At 38.7% G+C, this 27,712-nt stretch overlaps 1 protein-coding gene across 1 annotated transcript in view; it reads left to right on the forward strand.

The window, feature by feature from the left end:
* Positions 1–27,712, forward strand: part of SHC3 (SHC adaptor protein 3) — a 283,686-nt gene that overhangs the window by 175,610 nt on the left and 80,364 nt on the right. The window contains exons 8-10 of the mRNA XM_053702398.1: positions 3,168–3,324; positions 10,245–10,254; positions 21,409–21,486. Coding sequence (XP_053558373.1) covers positions 3,168–3,324; positions 10,245–10,254; positions 21,409–21,486 — 245 coding nt within the window. The remainder of the gene's footprint in view (positions 1–3,167; positions 3,325–10,244; positions 10,255–21,408; positions 21,487–27,712) is intronic.

Genomic DNA, 27,712 nt, shown 5'->3' on the forward strand with positions numbered 1-27,712 from the left:
ATATATATATATATATATATATATATATATATATATAGCCGTTTGCAGTCAAATAAATGGCCATATACCATATATATACCTTTTAACTCTTATAAATATTTTTTATGAATATTTATGTTAATCATTTTTATCAGGTAGTATTTAAATGAATGTAACAGTATATTTTAATGTTTTTATGTTGTTGCAACTTTTATTTTAGTCCTAAACCTAAGTTAGGTCTTCAGTCGCACTAACCCCACGCAGGTTAAATTGTATTCCACTCAAGCGAACACATTTACTTTCAACTTGTAATACATGTACAAATAAACATGCCCAGAATATTCTTATATCGCACACACTAACGTTAGCATGCCACTTGTAATCTATCTCTGAGACTATTATGATTATAAATAAATAGTGAATAACATATACAGTTGCAAGAAAAAGTATGTGAACCCTTTCGAATGATATAGATTTCTGCACAAATTGGTCATAAAATGTGATCTGATCATCATATAAGTCACAACAATAGACAATCACAGTCTGCTTAAACTAATAACACACAAAGAATGAAATGTTGCCATGTTTTTATTGAACACACCATGTAAACATTCACAGTGCAGGTGGAAAAAGTATGTGAACCCTTGGATTTAATAACTGGTTGAACCTCCTTTGGCAGCAATAACTTCAACCAAATGTTTCCTGTAGTTGCAGATCAGACGTGCACAACGGTCAGGAGTAATTCTTGACCATTCCTCTTTACAGAACTGTTTCAGTTCAGCAATATTCTTTGGATGTCTGGTGTGAATCGCTTTCTTGAGGTCATGCCACAGCATCTCAATCGGGTTGAGGTCAGGACTCTGACTGGGCCACTTCAGAAGGCGTATTTTCTTCTGTTTAAGCCATTCTGTTGTTGATTTACTTCTATGCTTTGGGTCATTGTCCTGTTGCAACATCCATCTTCTGTTGAGCTTCAGCTGGTAGACAGATGGCCTTAAGTTCTCCTGCAAAATTTCTTGATAAACTTGGGAATTCATTTTTCCTTCGATGATAGCAATCCGTCCAGGCCCTGACGCAACAAAGCAGCCCCAAACCATGATGCCCCCACCACCATACTTCACAGTTGGGATGAGGTTTTGATGTTGGTGTGCTGTGCCTCTTTTTCGCCACACATAGTGTTGTGTGTTTCTCCCAATCAACTCAACTTTGGTTTCATCTGTCCACAGAATATTTTGCCAGTACTGCTGTGGAACATCCAGGTGCTCTTGTGCAAACTGTAAACGTGCTGCAATGTTTTGTTTGGAAAGCAGTGGCTTCCTCTGTGGTATCCTCCCATGAAATCCATTCTTGTTTAGTGTTTTACGTATTGTAGATTCGCTAACAGGGATGTTAGCATTTGCCAGTGACTTTTGTAAGTCTTTAGCTGACACTCTAGGATTCTTCTTCACCTCATTGAGCAGTTTGCGCTGTGCTCTTGCAGTCATCTTTACAGGACGGCCACTTCTAGGGAGAGTAGCAGCAGTGCTGAACTTTCTCCATTTATAGACAATTTGTATTACCGTGGACTGATGAACAGCAAGGCTTTTGGAGATATTTTTATAACCCTTTCCAGCTTTATGCAAGTCAACAATTCTTAATCGTAGGTCTTCTGAGAGCTCTTTTGTGCGAGGCATCATTCACATCAGGCAATGCTTCTTGTGAAAAGCAAACCCAGAACTGGTGTGTGTGTTTTTTATAGGGCAGCTGTAGCCAACACCTCCAATCTCATCTCATTGATTGGACTCCAGTTGGCTGACATCTCACTCCAATTAGCTCTTGGAGATGTCATTAGTCTAGACTCTAGGGGTTCACATACTTTTTCCACCTGCACTGTGAATGTTTACATGGTGTGTTCAATAAAAACATGGCAACATTTCATTCTTTGTGTGTTATTAGTTTAAGCAGACTGTGATTGTCTATTGTTGTGACTTAGATGATGATCAGATTACATTTTATGACCAATTTGTGCAGAAATCCATATCATTCCAAAGGGTTCACATACTTTTTCTTGCAACTGTATAGTGAGATAAAATCCTTGCTAATGTAAACTTCAATGTTTGATTTTCTTATTACTACACCAATTTATAATTATAATAATAATAGTGATCATGACACTAATATGATAACTAACCATCATCATGCCAGATGTCACCGGTCATTAAGGGCTTGACTGGTTGCTATAGTGTGGGTCTTACCACGAGCAGCAAGTCCGAGCTATTAGACCTGCCCTCTTTACTGCAGGCTTGTTTGAATAGTGCGGTCTCGCTGCTTTTAAAAAACACATTTCCATAGAAAGACCAGCGACCTACAGGGTACATTGCTTGTCTCTAAGGGGTTAAGCCACCTTGATGTAGCTACTACATCATTGGTGTACTATGCCTAGCATACCCTGTTGACGTAGTAGCTACATCCAACCTTCTCCCTCTTTCTGTGGTTCTGACTACAGCCAGGGGGAGAAGACATCTGCCTTCATATGGCAAGGAAGCACTGGTGCTCCCATTACCATATTAAGCAGATTGCTGATGCAAACAGTGACACTCTTTCAGAAGAAAATGTTCTTTTTATTTTTACACACACATATATATATATATATATATATATAAATATTTTATTGTCAATGTATATATAGCTATAAATCTATAGAACTGCATTGAGCAATGATACATTTTTATTGGACTAACTATAAATTTATAAGTGGACAAGCTTTCGGAAGAATTCCTTCCTTTCTCAAGTCTGACGCAATTCTCAGTATATAAGTAATACTTGTATATATATTCATAAAGATTTATACTTTGATTGGAATAGCCATGTTGGTCTAGTGATTTAGATACCAAAATAACAAGAGTATTGCATTGAGCAATGATACTTTTTTATTGGACTAACTATACATTTATATACTGAGTATTGCTTCAGACTTGAGAATGGAAGGAATTCTTCCGAAAGTTTGCCTACTTATAAATGTATTTTTAGTCCAATAAAATGTAGGTATTTTGTGTAGTTGATTAACTATAAAACAAACTCATCATAATCCCACTAAACCCACCTCCCTTACCAAAATAACAAAAAATTAAATAATATCCTAGTTTACAGCCTTTGTAAGAAATGTAAGTTGACAACTATAATATAATGTATTGTATTGCATATTGTAGAATGCAAAGTTTGGACGATCCCTTATGGATAGAAGAAGATGGGTCGACAACGGAACCTCAGTATTACAACAGCATTCCAAACAAAATGCCCCCTCCAGGAGGAATTATTGATGAAAGATTAAGAACACAGCTTCCAAACCAAGGAGACAATGCACAGGTAATATAAATAATGATTATTTCCATTAAATATACGATTTAATAGCTGATATGAAAATATAATACCAAGCTTTTGTCTTAGAGATTTCTTTATCAGGTAATACTTTCCAGGTTGTAAATGAACTATGTTTAGGTCATATAAGAGGTTTTATAGACTATTTAAAATACTATGGGCTAGATTACAAGTTGACCACAAACAATAGCACAGGGTGTGCCATCTTGTGCTCAGTCTTATGATAAATTTATAACCCAAGCATTTTAACGTGGCTGAAACTTTTTAGTGCTCCCTACACTTTTAATGGATAGCACAAAAGGTAAGTTGTGTAGCGCTTGAGCACAATCCAAAATAAATCTGTAAAATTTAGAATTTTTTGAGACCTGCAGTAAAACATTATTGTTAACTAGTGTTAAAGCCCGTGTACACGAGCCAAAATGTTTAAGGAAATAAATATACATATCCTTCTATCCCTATCCCTCTATCCTTCTATCCGTTTATCCGTTTATCCCTAACCCTCTATCCCTATCCATCTATCCCTATTCATCTATCCCTATCCCTCTATCCTTCTATCCGTTTATCCCTAACCCTCTATCCCTATCCATCTATCCCTATTCATCTATCCCTATCCCTCTATCCCTATCCCTCTATCCCTATCCCTCTATCCCTATCCCTCTATCCATCTATCCCACTCCCTCTATTCCTATCCCTAGTCCCTCTATCCCTAATCCCTCTATCCCTATCCCTCTATCCATCTATCCCACTCCCTCTATTCCTATCCCTAGTCCCTCTATCCCTAATCCCTCTATCCCTAATCCCTCTATCCCTAATCCCTATTTCTCTCTATCCCTCTCCATCTATCTTTATTTTTCTGCAGTGTAGGATAACCCTAACCCTCCATCCTCCCTGATCCCTCCTCAAATTGCTCTCTAACCCTCCCCCCTCTATCTATTGCTGCCATATTAAGTACTGGCACCTATAAACCCTTTTTTTGTAGTGTTGTTGCCCCATCCCTCCCTGTCCCTTTTTTCTGTAGCAACCCCTTTCTATAGTGTAGCTGCCTCAACCCTCCCTGTCCCTTTTTTTTTCTCTGTGCAACACATAACCAGTTAACAACTAGTTAGTATCTGAACAAAGTACTATGTGGAATTAAATATAAAGAAAACAATAGGATATGATATATGTAGCTATTTGTTGTGACAATTTATGATCTTTACATAAGTTGTGCATAAACAACTTAATAACAATTAGTATAGCTAAACATTATTAGACACAATGGGAATGTTTGCCTAACAAGAAATAAGCAGAAATAAATGAGAATGTATATACAAACTTAGCAGATAAGAGGTTTAAACAAAAATAAAATAAAAATGGAAAGTCAGTGTGAAAGCACAAGCAAGGTTAGTTGATCTGTATCCTTAGGCTTACAGGTGTTATTAAGTAATTGCAAACACAGAAACCTCCGCAGTTGGAAAATAAACTGAGCCAGTTTTAGATTGAAATACAGTCACTGTATAGATTTGAGAAATAGAACAATACCTTAGGAGATTTTATTCAAAATGTTCCACTGGATTTGTGAATACACAGGAAGGTGATGCCTGAGAGTGTTGACCTGAACCAGCACAAAGGCAGTTTTCAAAGTAAAATTTGTGGGTTAGCTTTAACTGAAAGTTACAGGCACAACATAGAAGAATCTGGAGAGAAAACAAAGTAGATGAGCCTGCTGAAAAGCAACCAAATGATGACAGGAAACACTAAGATCCCTTTAAAGGGACACTGAACCCAAATGTTTTCTTTTGTGATTCAGACAGAGGATGTAATTTTAAGCAACTTTCTAATTTACTGCTATTATCAAATTTTCTTCATTCTCTTGGTATCTTTATTTGAAATGCAAGAATGTAAGTTTAGATGCCGACCCATTTTTGGTGAACAACCTGGGTTGTCCTTGCTGATTGGTGGATAAATTCATCCACCAATAAAAAAGTGCTGTCCAGAGTACTGAACCTAAAAAAATATCTAAGATGCCTTCTTTTTCAAATAAAGATAGCAAGAAAACGAAGAAAATTTGATAATAGGAGTAAATTAGAAAGTTGCTTAAAATTGCATGCTCTATCTGAATCACAAAAGAAAAAAATTGGGTTCAGTGTCCCTTTAATTGAAGTTCCCTGAGGATATAAAGGAAGTTTAGACATACTGATGCTTTATTACAGAAGCAATGAAACTGACTTGCATTAATCAAGCAAAGTTTGCTTGTCTGAACACAGCTGATAAAGGCAGTGTTCAGAGGAGGAGGAGGTACTTCCTTAAAGAGACAGGAATAGTCGTGACACTCTGTAGCAACCCCTTTTCTGTAGTTTAGCTACCCCGTCCCTCCCTGTTCCTTTTTTTCCCTGTAGCAACCCCTTTTCTGTAGTGTAGCTGCCCCATCCCTCCCTGTCCCTTTTGATCCTGTAACAACCCCTTTTCTGTAGTGTAGCTGCCCCATCCCTCCCTGTCCCAGTGGCGTCACTAGGATTGGTGTCACCCAGTGCGGTAAGTTATGGTGTCACCCCCCCCCCCCAGAAAGCAGACACACACAAACACAAAAACACAGGCACACACACATACAAACACTCAGACACACACATTCAGACAAACTTAAAAACACATTCAGATGCACACCCAAACACTCGGAAACACACTCAGACACACACACAAAAACACTCAGACACACACAAACACATGCTGACACACCCACACACACACAAAAACACTCAGACACACACACACAAAAACACTCAGGCACACACACAAAAGCACTCAGGCACACACACAGAAACACTCAGACACACACACAAAAACTCAGACACACACACAAAAACTCAGACATACACACATACAAAATATGTAAACTGCACTGCATTAATTATAAAGCTCATGCCTAGAGCTGCTCCGGGCTCAGCAGAGCATCAAATGAAAGATAAACAGTGCACTCTAAAAAGTAAATCATTAAAGAAAAGGTTTAGGCACTCAAACTATGAAAATTCTGCTCTCTGACTCTGTTCCAAGTCTGTCAGTTCACAGCTCCGGGCCGCGTGCCTACCACTTCTTATGGCCAATCACCTCTGCACTCTGCACACCCCCAGACCCCCGCCCGCCTTCCCCTCCTACCTCTTCAATGTGCACTCAGTGTACCATAACCGTCTGGCGGGCATCATACGTGGCTCCTTCACTTTAGGGACAGTGTCAGACAGTTATGCGTTCAGGTGCCAGGCACCCCCTCACAATTTCCCGGTTCCTGTTTAGAGAGACAGCACAGCAGTAAGTGACTCCACTGCTCCACACGTCAGTGAGCAGTGAGCACAGATAGGCAGGCAGGTTTAGGCTAGCAGCGCAACTTCGCAAGCCCCACGGCACACCCACAACATTCATAGTGAAATTGGGCAGCGGAGGAGCAAAGTACAAACAAGCAAAAGCAGCCGGGAAAACTATTTGTGGAAATTGCAGCGCTGGCTCAAGGGGCAAAAAATTAAGTTCAAAAAGAGAAAAGAGAAGAGGCGCCAAATGGTGTGTATCGTTTTAAATTCAGTAGGCCATGCCCCCAAATAAAAACTACTTACAAAATTTCCAGCACTTGAGAAGTGCCACAAATGCCTTCTGAACTGTTAGCAGCCGTCCAGCTAGCTGAATTGTACCAGTACTGCTTCAATAATGTGCTGTGTGAGACAAAAAACACAAAAGTGCCACAATAGTGTGTATCAGTGTGATCACTTGTGAAAGCGCAATAATTGAAATGTACTCACAGGATATAGGGCACTTGAGAAGTGCCACAAAGACCTCCTGGACACTTGTCAGCTGTCCAGCTCACTGATTTCACCGATATCCTCTGGGTTCAATAGTTCAGGTCACAAAAGGGCTCCAATGAAGCACTCTACGATATACCTGCAGCTCAGTGTCCTGTTACTTGCATAAATGGCTGTCAGTATTAAATGCCAAAAAATGCCGTGCTACTTGTAATTGTAATATAAAAAGATATTTATTTAAAAACAATGTTACACTACGCGTTTCCCGGTTGCTAAGACCGCTTCCTCAGGTGTAAATACAAATACAAAGTAGCCAAATTTTATAGCCCATTGTCGGCGTCTATCCCGACCTAGGGCGCATGCGTGAGCAACTTAAACATCGTTAGCCAATCCGTGTCTGTATAAGAATTATCTGTGGTATAATAGGTTCCCACTTAGGGGCTTGGCCTGTGACGTTACCCACTATCATATGAGTGTAGTGATTGACACTAGGTGCCGATGTGCCACATCAATGGCCAACACCGGTAAACAAACACATCGTAAGTGTTTTTTACATATTGCAAAAATTATTAAAGGATCGCCCCATTAATTTCAGTACTTATTGTTTAAGCTCAGATTGGATTAGAGAATGTTGACCACGCATTTACAAATCATAAAAACCTTAAAAAATACAAGCATTGCTTCATAATGCATATATCTCGACATCTAAATACATAAACTCCATAAAAAAAAAAAAAAAGCCACTATATTTGAACAAAATTATTTTCAAACATAATTTCTCATGCATACAACTAAACTAAAACACAAATTCAGCATGTTCTAATTTTTCGGTTCCCAGTGGCTATAACATTAATCTAATTCCTTACAGAATCCTATAAATATTACGATAAAAATTATATAGTGATCATAATTAAAAATTAAATTGATTTACCTAAAATGAATTAACATGGGTGTCGCTGAATGGTGGAATGTGATGGCTATTAATTATTAACCAAGCTCATGATAGCTATCATGATACTAAATAATAAATTACGTGAATATATATGAAAATATAAAATATTATAAAATAATATAAATTAATGGTGTTCTAATTAGTGAAATGTCTCATCAACAGATCTAATAGAATCAATACTTCAAATGTGTATAACCTAAAAACTATTTGTTGAGCTATAACTCATACTAAAAATATCTGAGTGTATTCATATACTATTTCATCTAATGTGTCTGATGATGTTGTTGTCATTTAACAACAACCCCATCAACAGATATGATGCATTTCTACATTTATGTGTCCTAAACCTTAATTAAAAGCAGCCATGTCTATATTCTCATTTAAGCCATATGGTTGCAGAGTCTTGAGTTTCCAGATCCAAAATGTCTCCCTCTGTCTTAGGTGGATCAGCCTATTTCTACCCCATTTGGGAGCAATGTGTTCTAAAGGAAAAATGCTGAATATGTCTGTTTGTCCATCATGACAGTTTAAACTATGTCTTGGGACACTATGATTAACAACCCCATTTTTTATGTTTCTATTATGTTCCCCCCACCTTTTCTTAAGGGGTCTTGAGGACCTGCCAATATATTGAATTCCACATTGGCACTCAAGGAGATATACCACATAACTAGAATCACAGGTGAATCTAGAGGTTATCTCAAATTCTTCCTTAGTGGAAGTAGATTGAAATTTTATCCTATTTCCTGGAGTGTATTTACATAGGCCACAATTGGGACGATTGCATTTGAAGAAACCCCTTTTACCTATTGGCCAGTTATCTTTAATAATTTTGTTCTTTCCCCCTTTAATATATTTGTTCATTACCACCTTACTCGGAGCTAATTTGTTTTTTAGAGTTGGAGCTCTCTTGAAAGTGCATGTGGGGACCTCCTCCAAGATATTTTTAAGGATACAATCATTGCGTAAAATGTACCAATGTTTGCATAAAATGTGTTTGATTTTATTGTGGTTACTATTGAATTTGGTAATAAATCTTAGATTATTAAATTTGGACTTTGAATTTTTGGATTCTTTTTCTCCAATATCGTTAGAATTTTCATTGCCTTCATGTTTCTTTTTAAAGTTAAAAAACTCTTCTCTATCTCTGATCCTGGCTTTTCTATAGCTTTCTTCTACCAGGTTTTTGGGGTAACCTTTTTCTAGAAACCTTGACCTTAGGATCTCTGCCTGATCATCAAAAATGTTTAAAGATGTACAGTTTCTACGGATCCTCGAAAACTGGTTATATGGTATATTGTTTACCCAGGCTTTATAATGATTACTTTTATAGTTTAAATAGCTGTTTGTGTCAACTGATTTAAAAAAAGTTTTGGTGGTCACTCGTCCACTCTCATCCCAGTTTAAGATTAAATCCAGATATTCTATGGTATGTCTATTTATATTAGATGTTAATTTTAGGCCCATATTGTTGTTATTTAAAGATGAAATGAATTTCTGTGCAGATTCCTCTGTACCATTCCATACTAGTAACAGGTCATCAATAAAACGGCCATAGTACACCAGGCCCGCCCCCAAAGGAGACTTATATATATATTGCTCCTCAAATATCCCCATAAACAGATTTGCGAAACTGGGGGCAAACCTGGTGCCCATGGCCGTTCCCTTGATTTGTAGAAAAAACCTTTCCTGATATACAAAATAATTATGTTTTAACACAAAAGATATAGCCTCCAATAAAAACTGTCTTTGATTGGAAGGTAGATATTGATCTCTTTTTAAAAAATCATCTATTGCTTTCAAGCCCAGATCGTGACAAATATTTGAATATAAGGAGGATACATCACATGTACACCAAATTAGATCACGCCCTGCTTTTTCAATTTTAGAGATCTTAGATATAAGATCTGGAGTATCTTTAATATAGGATTCTAAGCCCATAACAGGTTTTTTGAGATAGGTGTCTACATATTCTGATAAATTGCAAGTTAGATTCCCAATACCAGAAATAATGGGTCTCCCCGGTGGACATTTTGGGTCTTTGTGTATTTTTGGGAGGTGGTAATAATAGGCCAAATTGGGAGATGTAGGTACCAGATAATCTCTCTCTTTTTTATTAAGGATCCCTTCTGAAAAGCCTTTATCTATTAGTTTGGTGAGTTTAGCCATATACGCCAAAGTGGGATTAAAAGTCAATTCCCTGTAATAACATGGGTCTAACAGGATTTTATTAGCTTCTGCAATATAGTCTGGCATATCTTGTAGAACTACCCCTCCCCCCTTGTCCGCCTGTCTGATAACTATATCTTTGTTATTAGCCAAGTTGACGAGGGCCTTGTATTCAAACTTATTCAAATTATGATTGTTAATTTTATGGTTCATTGTTCCAAAATCTTCTAGTACTAAATTTTGAAAGAGAGTGATATTCGGACATATGGTGGGGGGATTAAAATTGGATCTAGGTGTAAGGTTAGAGTGTATGAAATCATCAAATAATGAATCACAGAATTCTTCTGGTTCACAATATACAATTTCCCTAGTGGGTCTCTCAGGCATGTCGTTTGTAATGATGGGAATTTGATTTGTTGACTTTAATTTTTTGTCACAAAAATACCTTTGTAGATTTAACTTTCTGACAAACCTGTTCAGGTCCACAAATAACTCAAACATGTTGTGTTTATTAGAAGGACAAAATGAAAGTCCTCTACTCAAAATGCAGATTTCCTCATTAGTTAATGTGTGACTAGATAAATTAAAGATCCCTTCTTTCATTTTCGCAAGTTTTTTTTTTTTTTTTTTTTTTTTTTTTTTTGGTTGATTTGGCTCTACCTCTGCAGCCACGCTTGCGTAGCTTCTCTTTCTTGGGGTTGATACTGGAATGTATTCTTCTCTTATGGGTGTTCTGTCTAATTGTTTCAGGTGCATAGGTAACCTTCTCTGATTCGACTGGAAAAAATTCTGTCGTTTGTGCATCTGAAAAACCTGAGAGTTTCCAGGTTCATAAAAATCTTCTCCATTATTATTATTATTGGTGTACATGTGATGTATCCTCCTTATATTCAAATATTTGTCACGATCTGGGCTTGAAAGCAATAGATGATTTTTTAAAAAGAGATCAATATCTACCTTCCAATCAAAGACAGTTTTTATTGGAGGCTATATCTTTTGTGTTAAAACATAATTATTTTGTATATCAGGAAAGGTTTTTTCTACAAATCAAGGGAACGGCCATGGGCACCAGGTTTGCCCCCAGTTTTCGCAAATCTGTTTATGGGGATATTTGAGGAGCAATATATATATAAGTCTCCTTTGGGGGCGGGCCTGGTGTACTATGGCCGTTTTATTGATGACCTGTTACTAGTATGGAATGGTACAGAGGAATCTGCACAGAAATTCATTTCATCTTTAAATAACAACAATATGGGCCTAAAATTAACATCTAATATAAATAGACATACCATAGAATATCTGGATTTAATCTTAAACTGGGATGAGAGTGGACGAGTGACCACCAAAACTTTTTTTAAATCAGTTGACACAAACAGCTATTTAAACTATAAAAGTAATCATTATAAAGCCTGGGTAAACAATATACCATATAACCAGTTTTCGAGGATCCGTAGAAACTGTACATCTTTAAACATTTTTGATGATCAGGCAGAGATCCTAAGGTCAAGGTTTCTAGAAAAAGGTTACCCCAAAAACCTGGTAGAAGAAAGCTATAGAAAAGCCAGGATCAGAGATAGAGAAGAGTTTTTTAACTTTAAAAAGAAACATGAAGGCAATGAAAATTCTAACGATATTGGAGAAAAAGAATCCAAAAATTCAAAGTCCAAATTTAATAATCTAAGATTTATTACCAAATTCAATAGTAACCACAATAAAATCAAACACATTTTATGCAAACATTGGTACATTTTACGCAATGATTGTATCCTTAAAAATATCTTGGAGGAGGTCCCCACATGCACTTTCAAGAGAGCTCCAACTCTAAAAAACAAATTAGCTCCGAGTAAGGTGGTAATGAACAAATATATTAAAGGGGGAAAGAACAAAATTATTAAAGATAACTGGCCAATAGGTAAAAGGGGTTTCTTCAAATGCAATCGTCCCAATTGTGGCCTATGTAAATACACTCCAGGAAATAGGATAAAATTTCAATCTACTTCCACTAAGGAAGAATTTGAGATAACCTCTAGATTCACCTGTGATTCTAGTTATGTGGTATATCTCCTTGAGTGCCAATGTGGAATTCAATATATTGGCAGGTCCTCAAGACCCCTTAAGAAAAGGTGGGGGGAACATAATAGAAACATAAAAAATGGGGTTGTTAATCATAGTGTCCCAAGACATAGTTTAAACTGTCATGATGGACAAACAGACATATTCAGCATTTTTCCTTTAGAACACATTGCTCCCAAATGGGGTAGAAATAGGCTGATCCACCTAAGACAGAGGGAGACATTTTGGATCTGGAAACTCAAGACTCTGCAACCATATGGCTTAAATGAGAATATAGACATGGCTGCTTTTAATTAAGGTTTAGGAAACATAAATGTAGAAATGCATCATATCTGTTGATGGGGTTGTTGTTAAATGACAACAACATCATCAGACACATTAGATGAAATAGTATATGAATACACTCAGATATTTTTAGTATGAGTTATAGCTCAACAAATAGTTTTTAGGTTATACACATTTGAAGTATTGATTCTATTAGATCTGTTGATGAGACATTTCACTAATTAGAACACCATTAATTTATATTATTTTATAATATTTTATATTTTCATATATATTCACGTAATTTATTATTTAGTATCATGATAGCTATCATGAGCTTGGTTAATAATTAATAGCCATCACATTCCACCATTCAGCGACACCCATGTTAATTCATTTTAGGTAAATCAATTTAATTTTTAATTATGATCACTATATAATTTTTATCGTAATATTTATAGGATTCTGTAAGGAATTAGATTAATGTTATAGCCACTGGGAACCGAAAAATTAGAACATGCTGAATTTGTGTTTTAGTTTAGTTGTATGCATGAGAAATTATGTTTGAAAATAATTTTGTTCAAATATAGTGGCTTTTTTTTTTTTTTTATGGAGTTTATGTATTTAGATGTCGAGATATATGCATTATGAAGCAATGCTTGTATTTTTTAAGGTTTTTATGATTTGTAAATGCGTGGTCAACATTCTCTAATCCAATCTGAGCTTAAACAATAAGTACTGAAATTAATGGGGCGATCCTTTAATAATTTTTGCAATATGTAAAAAACACTTACGATGTGTTTGTTTACCGGTGTTGGCCATTGATGTGGCACATCGGCACCTAGTGTCAATCACTACACTCATATGATAGTGGGTAACGTCACAGGCCAAGCCCCTAAGTGGGAACCTATTATACCACAGATAATTCTTATACAGACACGGATTGGCTAACGATGTTTAAGTTGCTCACGCATGCGCCCTAGGTCGGGATAGACGCCGACAATGGGCTATAAAATTTGGCTACTTTGTATTTGTATTTACACCTGAGGAAGCGGTCTTAGCAACCGGGAAACGCGTAGTGTAACATTGTTTTTAAATAAATATCTTTTTATATTACAATTACAAGTAGCACGGCATTTTTTGGCATTTAATACTGACAGCCATTTATGCAAGTAACAGGACACTGAGCTGCAGGTATATCGTAGAGTGCTTCATTGGAGCCCTTTTGTGACCTGAACTATTGAACCCAGAGGATATCGGTGAAATCAGTGAGCTGGACAGCTGACAAGTGTCCAGGAGGTCTTTGTGGCACTTCTCAAGTGCCCTATATCCTGTGAGTACATTTCAATTATTGCGCTTTCACAAGTGATCACACTGATACACACTATTGTGGCACTTTTGTGTTTTTTGTCTCACACAGCACATTATTGAAGCAGTACTGGTACAATTCAGCTAGCTGGACGGCTGCTAACAGTTCAGAAGGCATTTGTGGCACTTCTCAAGTGCTGGAAATTTTGTAAGTAGTTTTTATTTGGGGGCATGGCCTACTGAATTTAAAACGATACACACCATTTGGCGCCTCTTCTCTTTTCTCTTTTTGAACAGAACCTGTGATTGCCAACATCTATCTGGAATGAGTCTGCTGCCTGGAGATTTTAATACCTCTGAGAGTGTGGACTATCTAACTTATATTGACAGAGGGATAGTCATATCATTGTAGTATACTTTGATAAAATCGTTTGAGTCTAACAATTTATATTTATATATGTAGGTTGTTATTTTGCTTGTTACATCATACATTGTATTGTTATTATAAAAACAATTAGTGACAAGTTTTACATTTAACACTTTATTGTATCACATAGCACACCAACACTGGCAATTTAATAACTGCCAGTAGACGAGGGCGCCTCTAATTTCACTTCAGCAAAAAATTAAGTGTCTACAACTTCCCCAGTCCTACTAATGTTCACAAATGCTGGCTCCTCTAATTAAAAAATCTATGCATTTCTACATTGTATTTCTTTGAATTTCAATAACATTAAAAAAAAAAAAAAAAAACCTGAACTGTGTCACCCGGGTGCAGCCTGTACCCCCTAGTGACGCCACTGTAGCTGTCCCATCCCTCCCTGTCTCTTTTTTCTGTAGCAACCCCTTTTCTATAGCATAGATGCTTCATCCCTCCCTGTCCCTTTTTTGTTCTGTAGCAACCCCTTTTCTGTAGCGTAGCTGCCCCATCCCTCCCTTTCCCTTTTTTCTGTAGCAACCCCTTTTCTGTAGTGTAGCTGCTCCATCCCTTCCTGTCCCTTTTTTGTTCTGTAGCAACCCCTTTTCTGTAGTGTAGCTGCCCCTTTTCTGTAGTGTAGCTGCCCCTTTTCTGTAGTGTAGCTGCCCCTTTTCTGTAGTGTAGCTGCTCCATCCCTTCCTGTCCCTTTTTAGTTCTGTAGCAACCCCTTTTCTGTAGTGTAGCTGCCCCTTTTCTGTAGTGTAGCTGCTCCAACCTTTCCTGTCCCTTTTTTGTTCTGTAGCAACCCCTTTTCTGTAGTGTAGCTGCCCAATCCCTCCCTGTCCTTTTTTTTGTAGCAACCCCTTTTCTGTAGTGTAGCTGCCCCATTCCTCCCTGTCCTTTTTTTTTGTAGCAACCCCTTTTCTGTAGTGTAGCTGCCTCACCCCTCCCTGGCCCTTTGTTTCTGTAGCATCCCCTTTTCTGTAGTGTAGCTGCCTCATCCCTCCCTGTCCCTTTTTTCTGTAGCAACCCCTTTTCTGTAGTGTAGCTGCCTCATCCCTCCCTGTCCCTTTTTTCTGTAGCAACCCCTTTTCTGTAGTGTAGCTGCCTCATCCCTCCCTGTCCCTTTTTTCTGTAGCAACCCCTTTTCTGTAGTGTAGCTGCCTCATCCCTCCCTGTCCCTTTTTTCTCTAGCAACCCCTTTTCTGTAGTGTAGCTGCCCCATCCCTCCCTGTCCTTTTTTTTCCCTGTAGCGTAGGGCCCTCCCCTTCCTTCCCCCCTCCGCTGCTAAACCGCCCACCCGCCTCCTGCCGGAACCAGCAGAAGATCGTTAGAGACAGTGACACACACACACAGTGTCCGTGTTACCGTCTGTAACGATCAGGCATCTGCCCTCATATGGAAGCGGAGCACCAATCATGCTCCAACTCCAAATGAGGCAGATGCCTGGAGCTTCAAGAGCTCAAGCTCTCGGCTGTAACGTAACAGCTGAGAATGTTGGAGCTACTCGAAGCTGTCTCGTGCTGAAGCTAAAGGCCAGGTATGTTTGTCCTTGTTTGTTCTTTGCGCAGTCTCTACTGCGCATGACTGCTTCGGACAAACACACTTAGCCTTTTATAATATAGGATAGTATACCACAGAACAACATGAAGAACTCCATTTTTTGAGCACTATAAGCTTAGTGCACCTTTGGCATCGCGCGCCCTCAGCTTTTCAATGAATGGATATAGGACATGAATTTCTAGTGAGCACACCCACAGACGTCTTTTATGTAAGGGATTTAGTTCACCTGCACTTGAGCAATAAAACATTACTTTGGTCTTGTAATATGAGCCCAAAAATATAAGCACTTTTAATTAATTGCACTTGATCTATGTTAATGCACAAGATAGCTAATATTTTTGCACTCCACTTGTAATCTTGTCCTATATATCTAATGTATAACCTGCAGACGATAAAAAAAAAAATTTAAAAAGATATTTAGTAAAATTATTATTGTATTTTTTATAATTTTCTTAAACTTCATTGCAGTGATTCAATTATATTGACATATCAGTCAGTAGTATGCTAGGGCATTAGCCTATTTTTTAACTTAAGGATAAACATCATATGCACAGCCACCATGCTAATCACTGTGCTGTATACCTACCAATCTGCCCCATGCAAGTGTACACTGGATGAATGCATCAGCGGATCATGTCCAACAGACATTGTTGAATACGGAGAGCAATACGCTCTCCGCATTCAGCATTGCATCAGCAGCTCTTGTAAACTGCTGGTGCAATGCCGCCCCCTGCAGATTCGCGGCCAATTGGCCGCTAGCAGGGGGGTGTCAATCATCATTCGATCGGGTTGAATTGCGGCAATGTCTTTCTGCCTCCTCAGAGCAGGCGGACAGGTTATGGAGCAGCGGTCTTTAGACCGCTGCTTCATAACTGGTGTTTCTGGCGAGCCTGAATGCTCGCCAGAAACACGGGCCCTCAAGCTCCATACGGAGCTTGATAAATGGGCCCTATAGTGTTTCGTGCTAATGCAGCCTTTCAACTCAGTTCCATACGGAGCTTGATAAATGGGCCCTATAGTGTTAATTGCTAATGCAGCCTTTCAACTCAGTTTGCATTGCAAAGTGTCTGCAATAGTATCTTAAGACTGTACAGTCAGAATATTACTGTCTTCTTGTCCCATTAAGTGTAATGCATCACTTTGAATTCCTTATAAGAAGTGCATCATGGGGAGGAGTCATATACATATTTTGTTTATGCATACTTTAAATGAAAGTTACCCTATTGCTGCTGCCTCTAAGCAGCTCCCACTCGTGCCACTTATTTTTTAAATTTTTTTAAACATCTATGGAAGATACAGCCAGTCAGAGATGGTAGTGGCCAAGCCATTATTTTTAGTATCAATAAGCAATCAAGGGCGCGATCCGATATAGATCGCAGTTTGCGGCGCAAGCGAGGGAACCGGCGTCGCCCGCAGTTTCAGCTCGCAACTCGAGCTATCCCATATAAGTCGCCGTCAGATGCTAACGTGCCGTAAGTCTGACAAACCAGCGATGTCCAGAAATCTGCGTAAGTTCAAATCAGCCAATCAGATTGAGCTCGCATTCTATTGGCTGATCGGAACAGCCAATAGAATGCGAGCTCAATCTGATTGGCTGATTGGATCAGCCAATCGGATTGAACTTGAATCTGATTGGCTGATTCAATCAGCCAATCAGATTTTTTTAACTTAATTCCGATTGGCTGATAGAATCCTATCAGCCAATCGGAATTCGGCGGACGCCATCTTGGATGACGTCATTTAAAGGTACCTCATTCCAAGTTCAGTAGTCGGCCGGGATGGATGCTCCGCGGCGGCGGAGCGAAGAAAGAAGATTGAAGATGCCGCCGGAAGAATGAAGACTTTGCTGCCGCTTGGAGGAAGACGTCGCCGGAGGAAGAATTCTTCTTTGCCGCTTGGAGGAAGACATCGCCGGAGGAAGAATTCTTCTTTGCCGCTTGGAGGAAGACATCGCCGGAGGAAGAATTCTTCTTTGCCGCTTGGAGGAAGACATCGCCCGGATCGGATAAGGAGTTCGGCCCGGTGTAGTGAAGACAAGGTAGGGAGATCTTCAGGGGGGTAGTGTTAGGCTTTTTTAAGGGGGGTTTGGGTGGTTTTAGAATAGGGGTATGTGGGTGGTGGGTTGTAATGGGGGGGGGTATTGTATTTGTATGCAAAAGAGCTGAATTCTTTGGGGCATGCCCCACAAAAGGCCCTTTTAAGGGCTGGTAAGGTAAAGAGCTTTGAAATTTGTTTAATTTGGAATAGGGCAGGGAATTTTTTTTATTTTGGGGGTTTATTATTTTATTAGGGGGCTTAGAATAGGTGTAATTAGCTTAAAAATCTTGTAATCTTTTTTTATTTTTTGTAATTTAGTGTTTGTTTTTTTTTGTAATTTAGTTTAGTTAATTTAATTGTATTTTTAGATAGATGTTTGTAGTTTATTTAATTTATTGATAGTGTAGGTGTATTTGTAACTTAGGTTAGGATTTATTTTACAGGTAATTGGGTAATTATTTTAACTAGGTATATATTAAATAGTTAATAACTATTTAATAGCTATTATACCTAGTTAAAATAATTAACAATTTACCTGTAAAATAAATATTAACCCTAACATAGCTACAATGTAATTATTAATTATATTGTAGCTATCTTAGGGTTTATTTTATAGGTAAGTATTTAGATTTAAATAGGAATATTTTAGTTTATAAATGAATTAGATTAATTTAATATAAATTTAGTTAGGGGTGTTAGGGTTAGATAGAGTTAATATAGTTAATATAAATACTATAGTAACTATATTAACTATATTAACTCTAATATAATTAGGGTTAATATAGTTAATATATATAATGTAATACCTATATTAACTATAATATACTTAGGGTTAATATAGATAATATAGCTGGCGGCGGGGTAGGTAGATTAAATAAGGGGTTAATCATTTTAATAGAGATGGCGGCGGTGTAAGGGGCTTACATTAGGGGTTAATAATATTAATATAGCTGGCGGCGGTATAGGGGGATTAGATTAGGGGTTAATCATTTTTATATAGGTGGCGGCGGTGTAAGGGGTCAGATTAGGGGATAGATAAGGTAGATGACAGCGGTGTAAGGGGTTCTAATTAGGGGATAGATAAGGTAGATGGCGGCGGTTTTAGGGGCTCACAGTAGGGGGTTAGTTTATGTAGATGGCGGCGGGGTCCGGGAGCGGCGGTTTAGGGGTTAATAACTTTATTAGGGATTTCGGGGGGGGGGGATCGCGGTTGACAGGTAGATAGACATTGTGCATGCGTTAGGTGTTAGGTTTATTTTAGCAGATCGCGGTTGACAGGGAGATAGACATTGCGCATGCGTTAGGTGTTAGGTTTATTTTAGAAGATCGCGGTTGACAGGGAGATAGACATTGCGCATGCGTTAGGTGTTAGGTTTATTTTAGCTGCCAGTTTAGGGAGTTACGGGGCTCCAATAGTCAGCGTAAGGCTTCTTACGGCTGCTTTTTGTGGCGAGGTGAAAATGGAGTAAGTTTTCTCCATTTTCGCCACGTAAGTCCTTACGCTGCATATTGGATACCAAACTGCGCGGGTTTGGTATACCTGCCTATAGCCCAAAAAACTACGGGCGACGGCAGAAATATACGCGCATAACTTCTAGGTTACGCCATATATAGGATACCAAACCCGCGCAAATATTGGCGTCGCCGGCTTTTGCGGGCGACGATTTTTATCGGATCGACCCCCAAGTACTAATTTCCTTAGTCAAGAGGAGGACACTTCCTTCAACTGCTTGGCCACTAAATCCTATAATTGACTGTTCCAATCACAGACGTCTATTGTTTTCTAATAAACTGTAGAAGAGTTAGAGGCTAAAGGTATAGGGTACATTTTGTTTAAAATATTAATAATATTTTTTAAATGACTCCCTGTAGTGCAGTCCCAATTGGGAAATTTAAGCCATACAATAAACATAATGCATAATTCTAAGATTATTTTAAAATGAACCATCACTATTAAAGAGTGTGTCTGATAAGCAATACCTTGCGTATAATGTATCTTTAAACATAAAAAGAACGCAGACCTTTACTATTCAGTATTTGTAGAACATTAATCAGGAATATTATACTGTAAGTAGGAAAAATAAAAAACATTAGCAGTGTATTTAGAAAAAAAACCTTACATACATATCAGTGATGTGCAGTCACTAGAGGCAGGTGAGGCAGTGATTCACCTCTCATATGGGCAAAAATATATTTTTTTTATTGGCTTTAAAAAAAAAATTGTAATTTTTTTTTCCCAGCATTTTTTTTTCTCACAGCTATATGTTGTGCAATGAAGAGGCACAAGCAGGTCTGCCCACCATTACACAACATGCTGTGCCATCTACTGGATGCAAGTGGTTAAGATCATTGCATGGCCCATTAACTGCTTATTTGAGGCAGTCCTATTTGGGCTGAACCAATCCAGCGAGAGGCATTAGTAAGTGGAACATAGGGGTTGGGGCTGGATGTTAAATCATATAAAACAAAACAAAAACGGAAAAAAACAACTTTCATATATTTTGTTGCTGTCCTGTGAAGCTGCCAGCTTTGCTAAAGTGAAAAAGAGAGTTCTGTTCTTTCCCTCTAAGTGCAGTGGAATGTGCCACTGTCACTTCCTGAATCCTTCCAGAGCAGGAGAGAGGCACAGAGAGCACTGTTTCACCAACATCTTATTAAAGTAAGATTTTACTGATAGGGATTCTGTTAGTGAAAATGATCATTTAATGAATGTGGTTTAGTGTTTGTTTACTCTTTTACAGCAGGGTCATTTTTGTATTTTGTTTACTCAAACTTTACACCCACTAACTTAGCAGCTTGCCTCTGTACTTCACACTAAATTATAGACTAATTTTCTGAACTCTCTGTAGCTCTGCTGTTTTATTACTTTAAAATGCAGTGGTCCCCCCCCCCCCCCTTGTGTGTGTGTGTGTGTGTGTGTGTCTCTCTCTCTATCTATCCATCTCTCTCCTTATGTGTTGTTCTCCCCCATGGTCTCTTTCTTTCTTTCTCTGTCTCTCTTCCTCCCCCTCTGACTCTCATCCCTTATGTAATGAAAGAATCTATAAGCATAATTTGCAGCATTAAAGTAAAAAGTATGTTTTAAACATATTTTAATGGGCATGGATTTCTAGATCTCATAATCAGAGCAAGCATTGTGTTATCTGGCAAGAGTTTCTGTTACAATCCTTTAAACTAAAATCAGTTGTTTACTAAGTTGACCAGTTTTCCAAGACACCATTTAAAGGGACATGAAACCCATATGAAACCCATATGCAAATTTAAATAACTTTCCAATTTACATCTAATATCTAATTTTCTTCATTATTTTGATGTCCTTTGTTGAAAATCATATCTAAATATGCTCAGTGGCTGCACATAGATACCTCATGTGATTGGCTCACCCATGTGCATTGCTATTTCTTCAACAAAGGATATCTAAAGAATGAAGGCATATCCTGCCTCACCAGCCTCTGACGTCACTGCACGTCACTGATACATATACATCTCTCTGTTCCCAAATTAGTTTCAGTCATCTGCTGGAGTAGAGCAAACCTATTACCAAGGTCGGCATCTCACCGAAAAGTCCAGTGAAAACTTTCAGCAAGTGGTTAAGAAACAAGGTAAGTTTCAAAAATGTATTTATTTTATGATCATAGAGTGACATTTTCCCTATACATTGATTTTTCTAACTAAACAAACATATTTTGATATATGTATTTTATTATAAAGAGTTATATCGAAATAAGAATTCTGAACAGCAAGTGAGAGAGATCTCAAAAGTACAAAAGATTTATTAGGCAATGCAAAGAAAAGACATCAGACCATATTATATGCCAGTTGTGACAGAAGTGGTTTGTTATTCATATTTCTGATGTTACCGACATTTTGAGTGTGAAAGATAACTTTCAGATATCACTTATTACATACCCCTAGAAATCCCTGTAATTATGTCACGTTTGCGTTGGTATCAGGTGTAAGGAGCTTGTTTTGTGAGGTAGGTTCTAACTTAAAGTTCTGTTTACGAAAAGGTTCTAATGGAACTTGTCTGTTTTCAGGCATTATAGCTACTTAGCTATTGGACTGAGTTTATTAAGTAATGTTCAGTGGTTAAATCAAAGAAGGCAATGATGGATACAGCAGACACTTGCCAATGACAGGAACTGTAGACTCTGGGATGCAGCCAAACAACTTGATTGTAGCAGGAACCTTGGCTGTGGCAGAATACAGCCAGGAACGTTGGCTGTGTCAGAATACAGGCAACAACCTTGGCTGTGGCGGAATACAGACAAGAACCTTGGCTGAGGCTAGATACAGGCAGGCTCTGAGGCTGACACAGGATACCAGGCCGGCTCTGATGCTGACACAGGATATCAGAAAGGCTCTGTGGCTCATACAGGATACTAGGCAGGATCTGTGGCTGAAACAGGATACAGGATACAAGGCAAGCTCTGTGGCTGAGACAGGATACAGGATACCAGGCAGGCTCTGTGGCTGAGAGAGGATACAGGATACCAGGCAGGCTCTGTGGCTGACACAGGATATAGAATACAAGGCAGGCTCTGTAGCTGACACAGGATACCAGACAGGCTTTGTGGATGATACAGGATACCAGTCAGGCTTTGAGACAGGATACAGAATATCAGGCAGGCTCTGTGGCTTAGCAGGATACAAGATACCAGGCAGGCTCTGTGGTTGACACAAGATACAGTATATAGGCAGGTTGTTTGGCTGACACAGGATACAGGATACCAGGAAGGCTCTGTGGCTGAGACAGGATACAGAATTCCAGGCAAGCTCTGTGGCTGAGACAGGATACAGGATACAAGGCAGGCTCTGTGGCTGAGACAGGATAAAGGATACCCAGCAGACTGTATGGCTGAGACATGATCTGGATACTAGGCAGGTTCTGTGGCTGAGACAGGATACATGATACTAGGCAGGCTCTGTAGCTGAGACAGGATACAGGATACAAGGCAGGCTCTGTGGCTGATACATGATCTGGATAACAGGCAGGCTCTGTGGCTGAGACAGGATAAAGGATACCAGACAGGCTCTGTGGCCGACACAGGATAACAGGCAGGCTCTGTGGCTAATACAGGATACAGGATACTAGGTAGGCTCTGTGGCTGAGACAGGATTCCAGATAGACTCTGTGGCTGAAATAGGATACCAGGCAGGCTCTTTGGCTGACATTACAGGATACCAGGAAGGCTCTGTGGCTGAGACAGGCTACAGGATACCAGGCAAGCTCTGTGGCTGAGACAGGATACAGGATACCAGGCAGGCTCCATGACTGAAACAGTATAACAGGCAGACTCTGTGGCTGACACAGTATATGGAATATTAGGCAGGCTCTGTAGCTGACACAGGATAAAGGATACCAGGCAGGCTTGGTGGTTGAAACATGAGTTGCACCTTACAGTCTGTAAACCCAGACTAGGTTTGATTAAAGGCCCAAGTTGAAATAGACGATGGCCCATGCCTGGGTTAAACTGTGGGCCCACACTGGGTCTAGGAAGAGGTGCATGGCAGAGGTCAGAAAGGCTGAGGTCAGTAACTTCCAGGCAATACCATTACAGCAGGAGGTAAAAATATCAGTGTATCATAAGGCCAGGCAACACAACAAAAAGGGAAATCCAAAAGCAGAGTCTGAAGAGCATTCCAGGTCCAAAGCCAGCAGACCAGTCAGTAGGTTTCATAAAATACCAAAGGCACAAACAAAGAAATTGTAGCTCAAATATTTCAGGCAGGGATTTGTTTAAAAGGCAGCCTTAAATTGTCTGAAGTTGATTACAGAACTGCCTACAGCTGGCAGTCATGGTGGAGCCAGAGAGTAAGCCAGCATAGACAACAGGTTACCAGATGAAAGTCTGAGCCACTGCCCAGCAGTGGCTCAGAGGGAAAAGCAAAAGATATGTTTCCCTTAGCTCACAGTGTTTTTTTAATGATTTTCTGGGTGAGACGGGATTTGTTACCTATATAAACAAGATATACCAGATCTGGTCCTTCTCCCATTTAAAAATAATGTTAACTTTCTTTTGTAAAATGTTGATGGTCCACAGTCCTCCATAACATATGGGATATATTTCCCGCCACTAGGAGGATGTCAAGAACCCATACAAGAGCTTTAAACCCCTCTCTCTCTAGTTTTATTCTTGGCTTTGTAGGAGATAGATGAGAATAGAGGATGTTCCAGCTACTTGCATATGGATTACAAGTTGAGTGCCTGGGGGATTATCATTTACAAAGAAGACAGAAAAGACTCTTCACCCTGTTATGTGCACAACATTTCCCTAACAGGACTTCAGCCATAACTACCCTTAGGCATTGCGGGGACTCATCCCCCTGAGCCTCCTCGCATGGGACTGCAATCCTCTTTGGTACTAGATACCGCAACTGGATGGGCTCTCTACTGGATACTGCTGCAACTGCATTGACATAGATGGCATAACTGGTAAGTCAGTGGAAGGGTGCTGCATAAGGCAAGTGCCTATACACAGCACAGACACAGCCAGAGGTTATGTGTAGGTACTCTTACACAGGTACAGCAGAGTACAGCAGAGTTTTAAGGTTATTATGCTTGTTACACTATATTTTACTTTTAAACTTTGCCTGTGTATATTTTATTATTGTGTGAAAAGATGTGGAGGTGGTGTGAGTGCTAACTACGTGGTATAAGCTTAAATCGCTATGTGGTCTAGTATAATCTCAAAATACAGACAAATGAAAAAGAGTTGGTGTGGATGGGAAAAGTGCTCTGGAGAGAGCTAACCAATATAAGAAAATGATGTGCAATTAACAAATGAAATTAATACTATAATGATATATGATATGATAATAAAATTATGATATTTAATAAGTGGTTTATAGCAGCAATATGCAAACAATAATTGACAATATCAAACCTACAATGGTATCAGTATAGTGATGCCGGCATCAATGACTTAAATGAGTATTAAAATAAGTAGTAAAAGAATAATACTAAGAAACTAATGGTCATAAATATTATAACATTGATTTAAACCATTAGGTTAATATAAAACCAATTGCAGCTAAGCTGTTGACAGTGTGACCTAGCGTATATACAAATAAAAACAATGCAATGGGTACAGTGGTGTTCTAATCGTGTTACTTGCGTTTAGGAAGCAAAAACAGATAAATAGTATAAAGACTAGTATTGAAGCAGTCCTGTAACCGGGATAAAGCAAAGTAAAGACCCGGTAATGTGTCCGTTGGAGATAGTTGTGGATATGATCCGTGAAGTGTGACGTCATATTATACTTTATACTATTTATCTGTTTTTTTATCCCATCCACACCAACTCTTTTTTATATTTTATTATTGCCAAGTCACTGGCTTTTCTACCATGGTAGCTCCATCCCCTTTTTGTTGCCAGGCTTTTTTCTCAGCTATCTGGAGCCGCTGTGACTAGATTTCACTTGCAACAGTTGGGGCCTGATATTTAAAAGATTGTAACCCGATTTTAGTGCCTGTCTGTCCTGGGAAGGGGTGAGTACCCATACAGGAGCTGCCATGGGGTGCTTTAGGGCTTCACTTGTAAAACTTTCTACATTGGGAGATTGTACAAGTGTCTGAGGGAGTATTAATATAGTGTAACATGCTTTCTACCAGGGTTTCTTTGTACATTGTTTATTATATAAGATGTCATTGTATACTGTTATATAACTACAAATATGGAATTCTGTCCCCATTGATATTTTTTAAGAGGAGTCAGTTTCTGATATCCCTCTAGCTACATATATTTGTTTTACTTTGCCATTCTGTTCCATTATGACAGGTTACTAATATCTAAGAATTGTATACCTCAAATTTTGCATATATCAGCAGCAACAGTCTTATGTTCAGAAGGAATTCTCCCCGTACTTGACAATCATGGGAAAAACTACTGTTTTTACTCCTGAAGCAAAATAAAAATTATATATATATATATATATATATATATATATATATATATATATATATATATATATATATATATACAGGGAGTGCAGAATTATTAGGCAAATTAGTATTTTGACCACATCATCCTCTTTATGCATGTTGTCTTACTCCAAGCTGTATTGGCTCGAAAGCCTACTACCAATTAAGCATATTAGGTGATGTGCATCTCTGTAATGAGAAGGGGTGTGGTCTAATGACATCAACACCCTATATCAGGTGTGCATAATTATTAGGCAACTTCCTTTCCTTTGGCAAAATGGGTCAAAAGAAGGACTTGACAGGCTCAGAAAAGTAAAAAATAGTGAGATATCTTGCAGAGGGATGCAGCACTCTTAAAATTGCAAAGCTTCTGAAGCGTGATCATTGAACAATCAAGCGTTTCATTCAAAATAGTCAACAGGGTCGCAAGAAGCGTGTGGAAAAACCAAGGCGCAAAATAACTGCCCATGAACTGAGAAAAGTCAAGCGTGCAGCTGCCAAGATGCCACTTGCCACCAGTTTGGCCATATTTCAGAGCTGCAACATCACTGGAGTGCCCAAAAGCACAAGTTGTGCAATACTCAGAGACATGGCCAAGGTAAGAAAGGCTGAAAGACGACCACCACTGAACAAGACACACAAGCTGAAACGTCAAGACTGGGCCAAGAAATATCTCAAGACTGATTTTTCTAAGGTTTTATGGACTGATGAAATGAGAGTGAGTCTTGATGGGCCAGATGGATGGGCCCGTGGCTGGATTGGTAAAGGGCAGAGAGCTCCAGTCCGACTCAGACGCCAGCAAGTGGGAGGTGGAGTACTGGTTTGGGCTGGTATCATCAAAGATGAGCTTGTGGGGCCTTTTCGGGTTGAGGATGGAGTCAAGCTCAACTCCCAGTCCTACTGCCAGTTTCTGGAAGACACCTTCTTCAAGCAGTGGTACAGGAAGAAGTCTGCATCCTTCAAGAAAAACATGATTTTCATGCAGGACAATGCTCCATCACACGCATCCAAGTACTCCACAGCGTGGCTGGCAAGAAAGGGTATAAAAGAAGACAATCTAATGACATGGCCTCCTTGTTCACCTGATCTGAACCCCATTGAGAAAGTGTGGTCCATCATCAAATGTGAGATTTACAAGGAGGGAAAACAGTACACCTCTCTGAACAGTGTCTGGGAGGCTGTGGTTGCTGCTGCACGCAATGTTGATGGTGAACAGATCAAAACACTGACAGAATCCATGGGTGGCAGGCTTTTGAGTGTCCTTGCAAAGAAAGGTGGCTATATTGGTCACTGATTTGTTTTTGTTTTGTTTTTGAATGTCAGAAATGTATATTTGTGAATGTTGAGATGTTATATTGGTTTCACTGGTAAAAATAAATAATTGAAATGGGTATATATTTGTTTTTTGTTAAGTTGCCTAATAATTATGCACAGTAATAGTCACCTGCACACACAGATATCCCCCTAAAATAGCTATAACTAAAAACAAACTAAAAACTACTTCCAAAACTATTCAACTTTGATATTAATGAGTTTTTTGGGTTCATTGAGAACATGGTTGTTGTTCAATAATAAAATTAATCCTCAAAAATACAACTTGCCTAATAATTCTGCACTCCCTGTATATATATATATATATATATATATATATATATATATACATAATAGTTTGTCTGACTGTTTGTTTAATGGCTGTCCCCAAACTAAGTTATCGTAAGTATAAGTCTGAGGTCAATGTGCAAAATATTTCTTGTGCTAATAACCTAAGGTTAAGAATTTATAACATCCTCTCTGAGGTTTTTTTTTATATAAAGACCTTAGGCAGCTGCAGCACATTCTTTTGTGAACTGCAGTGTACAAAATGTATTATAATATGTGCAATTATATATTGTACTAAACATAATA

This window comes from Bombina bombina, chromosome 2, assembly GCF_027579735.1.
Source record: "Bombina bombina isolate aBomBom1 chromosome 2, aBomBom1.pri, whole genome shotgun sequence".
Taxonomy (NCBI): Eukaryota; Metazoa; Chordata; class Amphibia; order Anura; family Bombinatoridae; genus Bombina; species Bombina bombina.